The sequence below is a fragment of the Apteryx mantelli genome, chromosome 9 (genome assembly GCF_036417845.1).
Source record: "Apteryx mantelli isolate bAptMan1 chromosome 9, bAptMan1.hap1, whole genome shotgun sequence".
Taxonomy (NCBI): domain Eukaryota; kingdom Metazoa; phylum Chordata; class Aves; order Apterygiformes; family Apterygidae; genus Apteryx; species Apteryx mantelli.
The window spans coordinates 29,395,783-29,410,035 of record NC_089986.1 but is presented as its reverse complement, the minus strand read 5'-3'; the positions used below and the strand labels follow the sequence as shown (position 1 = coordinate 29,410,035).

The following is a 14,253-nucleotide window of genomic DNA, read 5'->3' as shown; positions in this document are numbered from 1 at the left end:
CTCCCTGATTGGTGTCCCTTCACCGAAATAAATCACTCGCCGCGCGCATTGTGCTCCGGCTCTCATTACCGTTCATCAGCGCCTGCACAACGGAGCTGTCACATCCGTACGAACGCTGTCACCTGGCAACACGGAAGAGCCCGGGGAGCGACGGAGGACAGGTAGGTGGAGAGGGGAGGCGGCGGCAGCTCCCCGCCGGGCTCCCAGCCCCTCTCTCCAGGCAACGTTTGGACCCTGGGATAACACGGCCAGCCCTAAGCACCCCTTAGTACCTCAAAGCTCACGTCGGGAGCTCGCGGCAGAGCAAAACAAGCTTCGGGAACCCACCAGGAAACACACGCGCAAGTTGGCAGAAGGACGGGACCGTTGCACACGAGCGCCCCAAAGATGAAGCCACCGAGCAAGCAGTACTTAGCACAGCAGCGGGGAGCGTAAGCAGGAGCGGTGGCATGGAAAACGCACCTCCACGGCAAAGTCGGTCTTCTCTCAACGAGATCTCTCACCACGGGGACTCCCCCTCCAAGAGGGGTGGCCGAAACCCTCGCTCCTCCCCGTATCTAAAGCAGGTTGCATGGAAGCACCCAAGAGATGAAAGCAGGAACAGTTGTGCAGCGGCACAAGGGGAGCAAGATGGTTACTACGCCCTTTCCAGCTCCGGATCCTACCACACCAGATCCAACCCTTCATTACAGAAACGCATTTTAAAATCCATTAGGTTACTCCAGACTAATCTGAAACAGAATACCGTGATTATACTTCAAACAGTAAATTAAAAACTTGGTGCCAAAATTCTGCGGCGACTGCTCCAGGGATAACAATGCCGTCGCATTGTTTGCCTGTCAAATCACTATCAAAAGCCATACGCTTAAAAGCAAAACAGGGAACAATTAAACCCGCTGCTAATCTTGTAGCGTCCACATCAAAAGCAAGTCTGTTACTCTTATCATGCATAAAGTGCAAGTATCATCATCTTCCAGATGGCCGGCGGGCGCGCAAGGGGACGGGACCTGACCGGCATGAAAGGCCGCGCGGTCTAGCGGACGAGATACGAGCCGGGCACCGCGCAGTGACAAGGTCCAGGCCAGAAGCGCCCCAGGGCGCACCGCTGCCACGGGTCCCTGCTCCGACGGCACGGTTTGGCGCGTGGCGGGGACTTGGCTCCGGTGCAGCACCCAGCTGCACGCGCAGCAACACGGCCCCAGCAGCCCGGGCCACAGAGGCTAGAAAAAGCAGTTGTTTCCTGACACGATGCTTGGAAGCGTGCGAAGGTACAGATTTCCTACCAAGGATATTTCTTGCCTTTCCTCTCTGGTTCTGGTAGGACACAACTGCTATTCACATCCTTGAGTCCATGAGATGAGGCGCTACTCTTGCTTTCCATAAGGCCAGCACGCACGTTCCTTCCTCCACCTCGCCCGTCCCTAGGGCTGGGTAAGGAGAAAGAGGAACTACTGCGAGGCACTGTACCAAAAATGTTGTAAAGAATCGCCCCGAGACACGTTACAAATGCAAACTAAGAGTGCGGTACTACAGACTGACCTCAGAAAGCAACAAGCTTTTCATATCTGGCTTGCTCATAAATGGACATCACCAACGTTCGGACCAGCAAGGATCAAGAACCCTTGAGTCCAAATGTCACCAGCCTTTCCCACTCTCGCGAGTGACCCAGACTGGAGAAGGCAGCTGAGCAAAGCTGGGTGCACAAAGCCATCCACCAAACCAAGCCTACCAACGAGAAGGACCCACGCTCACACGCGGTGGCTAAGGCTGACTGTCAAAGCCTACAGAGTCACAGTCACCAAGCTACAGGTAGAACAGGAGGATTCAGGACCCCACAAGGCTTTTCTTGGGCAGACCTGAGCGTACCAGCATGCAAGCGAATGCAGAAAGAGGAAACAGTATAAGCTAACTACAGACAAAAGTTTGATCTCACTGACAGCGAAAGGAGTTTTTCCGTGAAGTTCAGCAGAAGCAGCATTTCAGATCCAGCAGGACTGTTGTAGGGCTACCGTCACGTGCCAGGGGGCAGGGAAACCAAATGACTTGTCACCAGTTACCCCAAAACCCCTTAACTTTCTAGGATGGAAGAATGGAGGATCCTTGTGAGTTTTAAAAGCAAAGCTCACTACTGTCACCGAGGCTGACTCAGTAAGCGGTGGCGTCAGCTCGGTGCCAGTAACGCACCGCTGAACTCTGAGAACGTAGGGGCTGCGACACTGATGGGGTCTCCTGGCATCATGAGGAGTCCTGGGTCTTAAGGAAGCTTCTGCCCTCCATGCAGCAATGCTCTGGGGGCAGGAGAGCTCTGTGCTCCTCCTGTCTCCTAAAGTCTACCCCAATCTTCCCGGGGTCAGGGAGGACTCGGGACTCCGGGGACCGGAAGAAGAGAGACCATCCTCCCCGGTGCCTCTGCCCTGGTCCTGGTCCCTCTGCCACCCGTGCCACCTCCATGGCAGCACGGGTCCAGGCGGCCACCCCACCAAGGTCCACGTGTCCCGGGGAAACCCGCAGCCGGCTCCAGCTGCACGAGAGGTAACGGGGCCCCGCGCGCGGATGGGAGAAGCGGAAACGGCGTAGGCGAGGACATGCCACGCTCAGCGCCACGGTCGGGCTCTTCCCCACGCCGGACAGGCTCTCCTCTTCCTTACGTCTCCCCGCGGCCCCCAGGAGAACTAATGCGGATTTATGGACCCGTCTCAGCTCTCCTGAGCGCCCCGGGACAGCAGGGCATCCGTCACCGCCGGGAGGGAAGCTAGAGGCGCTCCCGCAGGCCGCCCTCGGCTCACGGCGCCGCCGCCGCCGCGATCCGGAGGGGCTGCCGGAGAGCAAGGGGGAAACGCTATCCGTTAAAACACAAGCGCAAACGCCCCCGCCTAGAGCCGCTGCACACGTGTTCGCGCGCGCAGGCACAGAGGGGGGGAGACCGCAGCTCAGAAATAACACAAGCACACAAACAAAAGAGCACAAGCTATTAATCTGGGTGAACCAAAGGAAATGAAATCATTATGTCTGCAGCTACAACATCCAGAAGAACAAATTTCCTGCCTGGATAATAAATGGATTCTTTTGTTTCATGTTGGCCCCAAGCACGTGACCGTCTTGGCCTATTCTTCATCCAACACATCTTGCTGTATAAATACCCAGAACGGCTTGAATTTCAGCTGCTAAAAATATATTCTTAATTATAATAATATACTACAATAATAATAACAAAAATCCAGATCTACAAGCGCCCCAGTGCCTTTCCTCTTAAATAACCTCTGAAGACTTTCCAGAACCCAGGCAAGGAAACAAAAAGACCAAAGTCGCCAATCACGGCTGAACGCTACAGATGAAATTTTTACGGAAAGACTCAGGCATCGGAACGACCGTCCTGGGTTAATGCTGGTAATAAATAACCCTGGCCAGATGGAGAAACAAGCGTACGCACTATTTTAAATATTGATGACCCAGAACTACCTCACAGGTACCTACTGGGCTTGCACATAAGTACTGGTGGTCCCTGGGGGTCCGAGGAGGAGCCCGGAGCCGCGCAGCAGGTCAGCGACGGTTCCCAGCCCCTCACCGCGGCGCCGGGCTCCCAACCCCACCACCAGAAAACACCGGGGCCGTGCAGGTTTTCCTCTAAGCCACAAACCTTCGCTACAAGCGGCACGCAAAAATGTGGCCCCCGCGCTTTGCAGGCTTCCACGGTGCATCCGCAAGGCTCAACGGTTTTTTTTTTTTTAATCATTTCACCCAAATAGAGCAGAAATGCAAATTCTGATCCTGCCTGGCTTTGCTAGGGGATTTGCTGGCTGTAGGAACTGCTGCATGTCTCGAAGGATGCAGACTGCTAGGAGAGTTGTCTTGAATAATTGTTTAATTGTTGTTTTTTTCCCCTTTTCTTAATCTGCAGTTCCACAAGATCGCTCCATTCAAATCATTTTGGGGTTAAGCTAAACATCGTGCTTTTGATTCCAGCTTCTTTTCATCCGCCTTCCCAGCTTCACAAAAATATTTTAGCAAACACTGAAAGAAGCCTACAAAACAAAACATCGTTTTGAATCCAAACGTTGAAGTGTCATGTTGCAAAAAGCCTGAATTGTTTAGACGATAAAAAGAAACCTCCACGAATGGAAACAATCCCAAACTAGGTGGGTTTGGGGTTGTTTTGGTTTGGTTTTTTTAAGAACACACTTGAAAAGGCAGACGTTTCGACCGAGTCCAATGCTTTCCTCTAATGGTAAGGTCTCCTAGATGCTTCCCAGGAGAACACCAACCCACTTTGGTCTCCAAAACAGTGCCCGAATATTCACAGCTGCCCCCTCCCTTCTCAAATCCAGGACAAAACGCTCCAAAAAAACAGCACGTGACCACCGAATACCCAGCAACTTGGTGGACACCGCGGTCCTCAGCCTGGACGCACAAGACCCATGGACAGGTCCCCACTTGGTCAAGCCTGGAGCAAGCCCGAGAAGCCAAGTCTCCTTGCTCCCACGCAGACTCCGCGCTCCCGGGAAGGAGGGAGGGAGGAGGTCCCCTGGGCAAGGGTCCGGAAAGGCACGCTTTTCATTCCAATGCGGAATAAAAGCACAGTCGAAATGCCAAGATTTTTCCAGAGACTGGAATTTTGTTTCTCGCCTTTGCTCCAAAAATATTAGTTTAGCAGCAAATCTCAAATGATACCCAGCAAAAACAACCCCAGAACGACGACGCGTTAAAAGCCCAGCTATCGACCCACTGCTTGAGCACAGGTCTTGCGGAGTCGATGTTTTATTCTGTTTCTCCGTCACCCGCAATATCCCAGCCAAGGCAAAACCTGTTCTTTTGAACTTCAAATGCGAACAGAACACAACTTTATTTTGAAAGAGAGCTTTTAAGCCTTCTTGGCACATTACACAAGCACAAGTCCAATTTCATCTTCCTTTGCAGGTCATCTTTAAATTGGATTATATTTTGCATAGCGTGGAGAGTGTCCAAGCATAGCTGCTGCCTCGTCGCCATTTCTTCATGTTGCTATTTTTTCAAGGGGAGGGCGGGAAGAGTCATTGGAAATTAAATATTTACACGCCCATGTACACTAATCCCAGCTAGATCCAAGGGTGGGAAGCTTATTTAAAAACAAGACAAAACAAAAAAGTCCTTAATTGCTTTCCCATTTTTCAAAGGAATAATCCAGAGATTAGCTAGAATGCCTTACCTAAGCAAATACGCACTGGCTAAAGAGGAATAATCTCCTTGTGTGCGCACACGTATACAGCAGGGCTTTGAGGGATCATTTTTAGGAACTTCCCTAGGAACCGAGCGCACGACAGACGCGGTAGGAGAGGGCTTTGCAAAGCCCTAGAGCCACTCGATGGCTCCCCTAGGAAACCTTCTCGCCAGGACAAGGCAGCACCGACCCCAGACGTGCGTGGTTGGTTGCAACGTGGGATGTGGTCAAGCCCGGGGAGACCCAGAGGCGATGGAGACTAGCCCTGCCCGTGCAATACATCCCTCGCTGAAAGCACTGCCAACATTGCAATTCAGTACTTTTTTTTTCCTTTTTTTTCTTTTTTCTTTTTTCTCCTTTTTTTGCTTTTTTCTTTTTTCTTTTTTTTTCTTTTTTTTCCTTTTTTTTTTTTTCCATATGAGGTATATGAGGATTTCCAAGGTGCCCCCACCCCAGCAAAGCAAACAGCAGCGACTTGCTAACCATCAAGAGCCTCCGGGTTACTCAGTAGAAGGGCCCAAAGCAGTCTTCAGGGCGGGTGAAAGTTTGCTTATAAAACGGTAACAGCAGATCACTTCGAAAGATAAAGCTCTGCTCGCTCTGCCGAAGTGAACTATTAAAAGTGGAAAACGTTATTTCAGGTAATAAAGAGCGAGACCCGAGGACCGGTCTGGGAATTCAAAATTTACAACTTGCATCCATCGCGTACGCCATAAAACTTCGCCCGGTTTATAAGTTTCTCGCCATCTGCATAAAACATGTTTTATTCCCGTTGTTTTCTGACACTTCTCCCTTAATAAAACGCTTCTCCTAGTCCGCGTGGGTATTGCATTAGAAACGTTTGCGCTTTGATTCATCCCAGGCTTAAGGGAACTTTCAAGGTAACCTGTTGGGAACGCTTAACCTGCCTCCGAGACATCACGGTCTCCCCTGAACGTTTCCCCAAGCGCCCCACTCGGACAGCAGCGGGACTTTGGCACAGAGACCCCGTCCGCCGGCACCGTGCCGCGAGGCGTCTTCATACCGCTTGGGTACCAACGCTTGCTGGTCCAGGGGCCACCGCCGGTGGCCTTCCCAGGTGGTCCCCGTTTCCACCAGCCCCGCCGGCGGGCACGCCAGACCCGCGCCGAGCGCGAGCTGCGCCAGGCAGCAGGAGCAAAAAGGTCTCCGACTACTTGAAAACATTGTACTAAATACTTTTGGCAATACACCGAGCTATTTCTGTGAGCTCGAAAAGCTAAATCTTATTCGTTTCAAACACATTTGTTTCAAATTAAAAGCACAGCTGACGCCTCATGGAGCACTCTGAAAATATCCCGTTGCAGCCCTGCTCATATGCCGTATTTCTATCACATCCTCCACTGCATCTGATTACTCCGAACATTTATAAAACTAAAGTCCCGGCTTCAAAGTTGTCTGATCTCCTCCGGCTCCGAGAGGAACTCCAGGGGCGCAGACAACAAAGCGAAGCGGATTAAGGCAACCTCGCGGATTTAGGAGCCCAGGTCTTGCTTTGAAGCAAGCAGGATGCCCAGAAGCCCAACTTGCCCTTGGCTTTCTCTAGGACACGAGAACCGAAATGGCTTTGCAAGATTTAAAAGAGGGAAAAAAAATGCAGGGCACATCAAATGCCCATTGCAACAACTCCCAACCATTTGGCGTCAGAGCAAGATGCCGAGCAGGAGCTGGGCGCGCAACTTGGCTGTTCACTTCCCAGAGCCCCCTAGACACCCATCCACCTCCTGGGACCATCTACAGGGAGGATCTGCCAAGCGCCTAACTCCCTTCGACCCCTCGGACAGACTCAGCCTCTCACCCGGCCCAAGACTTTTTGGGGAGATGAGCGCGAAAACAGATTCCCAAGTCCATAAGGAGGTAGGAAAATCAACCGAATTTGCACTTTTGAGGAGAGGCTGCTGTCCATCTTGCTCTGCAGCTTTTTAGAAAAATACCAGCGCAAATGTCGGTTCTAATAATAATAATAAAGCAAGCTCGGCACAAGGCCAGCTCCCAAATACTTACGAGGGCCACCCCATCCCGTCCCCAGCACGCCCGCCTTGCCCCTTCGCGGCTCCCCCGGGCCACAGAGCCACCCCGTGGGACCAGCCCCGGCCATGGCACCGAGCACCCGGCCCCGGCTCGCTCCGGCTCCCGAGCGCAGCGCTTCCTTTATAACTTTTCCGCTGGGTTCCTCGTTTTCCAGGGGGAAGATGTAATTCACACCCATTCAGCTCTTCCAGAGCGATTTAATGTCTTTGGAGCAAAAAGCAACTATCCTCGTATCAACAGGACCCTAGTGAGGACGATAATGAGTCGGTTCAGACCCCGCGGCTAAGCACTTCGAGAAAGCGGTTTAAGCAAGCCGAGGCCTCCAGTAATCAAAGGCCTGTCCCTGCATCCGATTGCGCAAAAAACACGAAAAAAAGCTCCATAAAACTTCAATCAGCCCCGTCCCCTTCTCCATTGTTCCCCCCAGCGGCGGGTCTCTCCCGCCTCGCCGCCTGGAGGCATCTCGGACGCTTCGCCGCCTGGAGGCATCTCGGGCACTTCGCCGCCCATCCTGCGCTCGCCGACCCAAGGTGGGGAGCCGGCGCTGGGGGTTCGAATAGCCAAAAACTCGGTGCCCAGGCAGCGCCGGCGCACGAGGCATCGGTGCTTTGGCGAGCGGAGCAGGCCTTCGAGGACCGTGTGCTGGGGAGAAGACACCAGCGCAAGGCTAACGAAAATTTAATAAATAAAGTAGCGACGCAGCCCCTGTCTCCGACCCCAGAGGCCGGGATGCCGCAGGTGGACGGCGCAGGAGACGGGATCCCCACTGCCGGGGAGGTCCCTGACCTCTTCTCCTTCCCCTCCGGCTTACTTTCAACGAAGTGCCACCAAATCAAAGTTGTCTTCCTCGGCCGGAGCTCGAGCCCGACACCTTTCCCCTTTGAACTCTTTCCGCCGTCATTTTTCCCCGCCGGGGTTCCCAGCGGGGACTTTATTAAAGACGGGCGAAAGCACACGTATTTTAATATGAACTAGGTCGCCCTGGGTTGTGGGTTTCGCAGGCAAAACTATAATTATTTAGAAACAATCAAGTTTAAATGCCAAGGAGTCTTAATGGAGCTGAGCTAATTAACCAATTTCGACTGAATAACTGATTAGGGGAAAAAAGAGAAAAAGGAAAAAAAAAAATCAATGATGATAGACAAAACATTTTCTTTTAACAGGTTGTTTTCCTGCAGCAATTCTCCATTGCACAAAAGGAGACCAACGATCCCTGCTAACCAAATATTATTGTAATTAAATATTCAATAGAAAGGCTCTTCAATTATTCAAAAGAAGGATAACACTTGTTTATAATTGGGGTTGGTGGGGTTTTTTCTTTAATAGTTTGAGAGAATCTTTTTCTTCCGTGTTTCGTTGCGAGGCTCCAGCGCCTCGCTGCTAAACTTTACACCGCGCGCACGGATTCAGCCTCCGGATTTTGGGTTTGGCGCGCGCATAACGCAACGGGACTTGGTCTTCAAAAGCTTCCCAGGAGACAGCCCGGCTGGAGACGCTTCCCGAGGGCAGGCGTACGGAGCGGCCTCCTTCGCGGGCTCCAAACGCGCGGGGTGACGGCGCCCGAGGGTCGCGGCCGCCGCTCGCCAGCCCTCCCGGAGACCCCGGGCTCCTCCGGGGAGACGGAAGCATTCCAGCCCACCAGGGAGAAGGTGGACCATATGGTCCACAGGCGCGCGCTGCGGCGGTGTTATTAGACCGACAACGCAGAAGCAGGACTAATGGCCGGCTTCCAGATTTCACGCTATTTTCCGAGGGGAGCGTTATCCGCCTAGCAAAAAACCAGGAGGAAAAGCAGACCCCGGCGTACCGTTAGGATCCACCGAGCGGCATTGCCGTAGGAAATCACAAATTAGCTTTTCAGCAAAGGATACCGGGGTATTTAGATCAGCTCCGGAGAAACTACAGAGCCTTTCGGGCCATTTATCAAAGCTCTTGGACTTCCAACTTCCACGGCAACGCAACAATAACAAACACAGAGCAGAGAAAGTTAATCTCTGCCCGACGCGCTTTAGTAATTCAAAAGTTGGGAGAAATAAATAAATAAAACGCGGACCCTTTAGCTCCGGCAAACACGCGGCCGATTCGTCTTGCCATCGTTCCTCATTACGTGACTTTTTGGCGGCGCACTCGGGAGCGCACCACGACGTGCCGGAATACCTCCCGGATTCACGCGCGCTTGCGATTTCCTTCGCCCAGCGCCGCTTTGCAAAGCACTCGGTCGAACGCGCGCTCTGCGAACGCCCAGGTCCCCGCGGCGCCGCTCATCTGCGGCGGTTCCATCGCGCCGGCTTCGGCTCCGAATCGGGCAGCCTCCGGCAACGGCGGACGCGACGCGAGCTCCAGATTTCCAGCGTCGCGGCCGAGAAAACGCCGTTCCAAATCGCCGCCCGGCAAATACCCAAGCTTAACGTCCGCCTGGCGCAAGTATTCGAGCGTGCAAAGCTCGATAGCTCGAATGTTTGCAGAACGCGAACAAGGTCAAATGGAAATGTGCCTGCACGTTCTAATGAATTTGGGGGGAAAACATCCCCCCCCCCCCCCCCCACACACACACACACACACAACTATTTACTCAGGCTCGCTACGCCATTAGACGATTACTTCCAGAGCCGGCGCCCGCTTCGAGGGCACGGAGCACCGCAGCACCCTCCCGACGACGTCGCGCGAGCTGGAGGCCCCTGCGTTAAGGCAGGCGCGACGACGAGAGCTGCTGGGCACCACGCTTACAAACCGGGGGGGGGGGGGGGGGGATAAGCTGGTACCCGCACCCGGGGGGGGGGGGGGGAAGCCTCCGCAAGGCGGCTGGATTTTGGACGGAAGAGCGGGCAGCTCGCACCGTAAGAGTCGCGGCAGGAGCGCTCGGCGAGCCCCAGGCTGCCTCCGAGCGCCTCTCCGGCCGGCCTCATCCCGCAGCAATCCCACCCCACCAGGGTCGCGGTGCCTGCTGCCCCCGGAGCAGGTCTCCCTTTCCACGAGCCCCGAACGTTTCTGGGTGCGCAGAGCCCCTCTCTGCTGGACGCGTTCACCGCGGCGGCCTGGACCCAGAGCCACGCGGCTCCGACGTCCGGGGCGCGCAAGGAGCTCCTTTCCGCGGGGACAACTCGCCCGTCCAAACCGCGGACGCCTGCAACGAGTCGCGACCCCGCTGGCCGCACGTTGGCCCCCGACGAGCGCATCTTCCGCAACCCAGCCGCCGCACGGCGCCGGCAAGCGGGGAGCAAACAGCAGCAGAAGCGATCGCCCGAGCCGCCGCCTCCACGCTCGCTTTTCGGGAAGCTCCTCCGGAGCCTTTATTTGCACTAACTGCTCAAAGAGCGCCTTCGGCAGCACGGAAATGCTAATAGCGACGGACCGACGGACAGGCTTTCCCTCTTCAGGGCTGCTCTCCCGATCTCTCCGGCGTTCCTGGCGCTCGTTGTTGCCTCCAGCAGGCTCCACGCCTGAGCACCGCGAGTCACTCAGCTGCATTGGGGGAAATTGAAACGCGAAGCTTTAATTAAGGCAAAAGCCACGTCGAGAGCTTCACCTGGAGGAAGCGCAGCCACGTGCGATTCGGAGGCAGCCGGAGGGGCCGGCTTGGTCGCGCGCCCGTGCCGCCGGATGGGGAGCGGGAAGGCGGCCGCTCCGCCGCAGGGCCGGCGTTGGCCGGTGGGCACGGAGCATCTGCCCGCAAGGTCGGGGCTCCCGCAGGGACGGCCGTCCCGTGGCCGTCGCCGCCAGGAGTCGAGCCTCCTCCTCCTCGAGGAGGAACAGAAATCCTCCTTTTCGGCACTTAACGAGCGGGCACCGCGCGAGTCGCCAAGGCCGCCCGCAGCCCGGGAGCAGCCGCGTTCGCCTCGCGCCCCCGGAACGCCGCAGCCGGCGCGGTCGCGGCCGAACGCGCCTTCGGGCCAGCGGCGCCGGTGAAGCTGGGGAGCTGCTGTCGAAGGAGAGCTGCAGCAAGAGCATAAAACGAAGAAAAAGGAAAAAAACCAACCCCAGAGGGGGAGCGTTGGGTAGGACAGACGGCGATACCAGAAATTAGTCCAAAAAAGCAGAGACGTTCGCAGTCTAAGGCCTGTTTTCCATGACTTCCCGCGTGGGCATGGCCAAGGCCGTGCTATTTTCCCCCAGGTTTTCTTTTTTTGGGGGACAGGCCGTGCACGCAAGCAAGCAAAGGGGTGGCTGGGCCGTTACAGAAACCCGGGACCTCTACCTCATTGCTGGCTTCTCCTTGGCCACGGCTCTGCTCCAGGCAAAGCAGCCGGACCGAAGGCGAGAGCCCACGTGGCGGTGGGAAGGGCGGCACGGCTGCGGCGAGCCTTCGGCCTCTCCGGCCGGGCGCCGACGAAGCGGCCCGGTGTTTGGTGGAAGCAGAAGACCACCAAAGGCTGCCAGACGCGCGCGTCCCAAGGCGGAGAGGACAAGAGAGGACGCGGGCACCCAAGGTCAAACAGCACACCAAACGCAGCTGCAGGAACTAAACGCGGGGACGTGTCTCCCGAACCGAACCGGGTGCCGGGGCAGGAGGAAGGACCCGAGGGACCCCAACGCGCGGAGCGGGTGGCTGCGGGGCCGCCGCCGGACCTCCGCACGGGGCGTCCCGCTAGGGCACGCGAAGCCAGCGGGGCCTCGCGCTCGCAGCGAAACCCTCGGCTTCGAACCCCCGCTGCGAGGAAGGGGGAGGACAGAGGCGAGGAGGCGCGCGGACGGCGGAGCGGACGGCGGGCGCAGCGGAGCCGCGCGGCCCCGAGGCGCCTCCGACCCGCTGCCGCTCGGGAAACTCCCCCAGCCACGGAGTCAAAACGCCTGCCGGCAGCCCATCGGGAGCCGCTCCGCGTGCGGAGCGCGATTGTATTTGGTTCAGCCGGCACGAGAGCGAGCGAGCCTTTTCCCGAGCGACCGCGGAGCGGGGGAGAAAGTATTTGTTCCCGTCATCTTTTCACGCCTGTCTTTTTGCCTTCGCGAGCCGCAAAACCGCGGCTAGCAACACGGTCGGCTAAACCCCCGAACGGGATCAAAAGCCGGCAGCCGGGGAAACGCTCCGGGGTGCCGCTCGGCACGTGAAGGATCCACGGAGGCGTTCACAGCATGGGAAGGGGGAGGGGGGGGGCTTTTCAGCTCCAGCGCAACGCGGAGTTTCGGAGGCGCAAGCCCTAAGTCCTGTGCACACATCGCTGCTGCAAAACGCACGGAGCTAAGCTCCCGATTTTTACACGGAAGCAATATTCGTTCGGCACGCAACGCAGGAGGCAGCGTGGTATTTACACGACCTTCCCCGTTCGGATGCGAGCGTGCCGGCACGCAGCCGCCGGCGACGGGTCCCGCGGGGGCGAAGACGGGCGACGGGGGCCCGGCTTCAGGCTCCTTAAGGAAGCCCAGGCTCCGCGCTTTTCATCCAGCAAATTAAACTCCTGCACTGGGACAACGCAGGCGATTTAACTAAGCTCCAGGAAAAGGTGTTTCCTTCACAGGACCACGCCAGGGGACCGTCGCCCCAACTCCGGATCGGATTCAGCTGCTCTGCTCTGCCTCGGAAATTCTCCATCCACAATTTTCCTTTAAATCTGAGATCTCTCCCAGGATATTACTTCGCTATCCAAGTAATTTCCTCAGCAGGGTAGAAATAATAACGTTCTTCTTCAGCAGGCGCCGTTAAGAGGGGATGTGATTGAAGCCGCGGAGACGCCGACAGGGACGGGGCAGCGCGGGGACACGCTCCGAAGGCACCCGAAAGCCCCCCAGCTCCGCGGCCCAGGCTAAAGGGAACGGCGGGGGAAACGCGGAGCGCCCGGGCGCCCACCCCATTGCGACCCGCTCCGGGCAGGAGCCGCCTCGCTGCTGCTTCCCACAGGCGTGAGCCGGGCAGGGAGCAGCTCCAGCGACCGCGTCCCTGTCCACGGCGTTCCCGCCACGTCTCCAAACGGAGCCCCGCGGGAAACAAGGTGCCGAACCGTGGCAACGGGAGCCCAGCACACAAGGCGATGCGTTCGGCGTTTCCACCTCGAGCCGCTCGGACGCGGGCGCGATAAGGCAGAAAGTCCGAGGAGAAGGAAAACCCTTGCGCTCGGATCACTCCGTGGCCACCGGGCCGGCCGTTCCACCCGCGGAGGCGTCGCTTCCTGCCTCGCCGGGTGCCGACGGGAGGAAACGGCCCGCGTCCGCCGGGGCGGCCTTCCCGCCGGGCCTTTCCCACGGGCGGCTCGGCCCAGGGCATCGCTCGGCCCGGCCGGCCGGGCGGCGCAGCGCAACAGGGAGGCTCCGGCCTCGTCCGGCCGCCGCCGCCCTCGCACCCGGGGGCGGGAAACCTGCCGCGGAGCGCCGAGGCGCCGAGGCCGGGCCGCCCCGGAGCCACCCGCCGAGCGGGCAGGCGGCGACCCGGCAGGCTGCTCCCGAGGCGGCCCCGGCGCCCCGGAACGCGCCCGGCGCGGCGGCAGGAGCCCGCGGGGGAGGCGGCGCCGCCCGGGCGGCTCCCGCGGGGCTCCGAGGCTGCGCGGGCCGCGGCCGGGAGCCTCCGACCCGACGGCTCCCGCTCGCCGCGCAGCCCGGCGCGACCCCCGCGGCCGCACCGCCGCCCCCCCCCCCGCCCTTTTCCCCTCGGTTGCAGCCCAAACCCGAGCACCCCCCCACCCCCCTTTCCCCCTCGTTTTTAGCCCAAACCGGAGCACCCCCCCCCCCCCCGTCCCCGCGTTACCTTCCAGGGCGGCCGCGGCGGCGGCCAGGCACAGCAGCAGCAGCAGCACCAGGTGCGCAGCCATCGCCGCGCCGCGCCGGCGGCCCCCGCCGCGCCGCGCCGCCGCCTCCGCCGCCTCCTCCGCCGCCGCCGCCGCCGCCTCGGCCCGCCCGGGCCCCGCGCGCCGCTCCGCAGGCGTCAGCCGCTGCCGGCGGGCGGCCGTGCGCGGGCATGGGGGTGCGTCCGGCGGCCGCGGGAGGGAGCGAGCCGCGCCGCGCCGCGGGACGGGGCCACGCGCCGGGACGGGGCCGCGCCGCGCCGCCCCGGTCACATCGCCGCCGCGAGTGGGGCGCGCGGC

At 58.3% G+C, this 14,253-nt stretch overlaps 1 protein-coding gene across 4 annotated transcripts in view; it reads right to left on the bottom strand.

Moving 5' to 3' along the window:
• Positions 1-13,993, bottom strand: part of EPHB1 (EPH receptor B1) — a 119,372-nt gene extending 105,379 nt beyond the window's left edge. For all 4 annotated transcript variants that reach the window (XR_010885061.1, XR_010885063.1, XR_010885062.1 and 1 more), the window contains exon 1: positions 13,917-13,993. Coding sequence is in view for 1 of the 4 variants with exons in the window: in XM_067302053.1 (XP_067158154.1) it covers positions 13,917-13,980 (64 nt within the window). In the remaining 3 variants the exon portion in view is untranslated. The remainder of the gene's footprint in view (positions 1-13,916) is intronic.
• Positions 13,994-14,253: the final 260 nt, after the last annotated feature.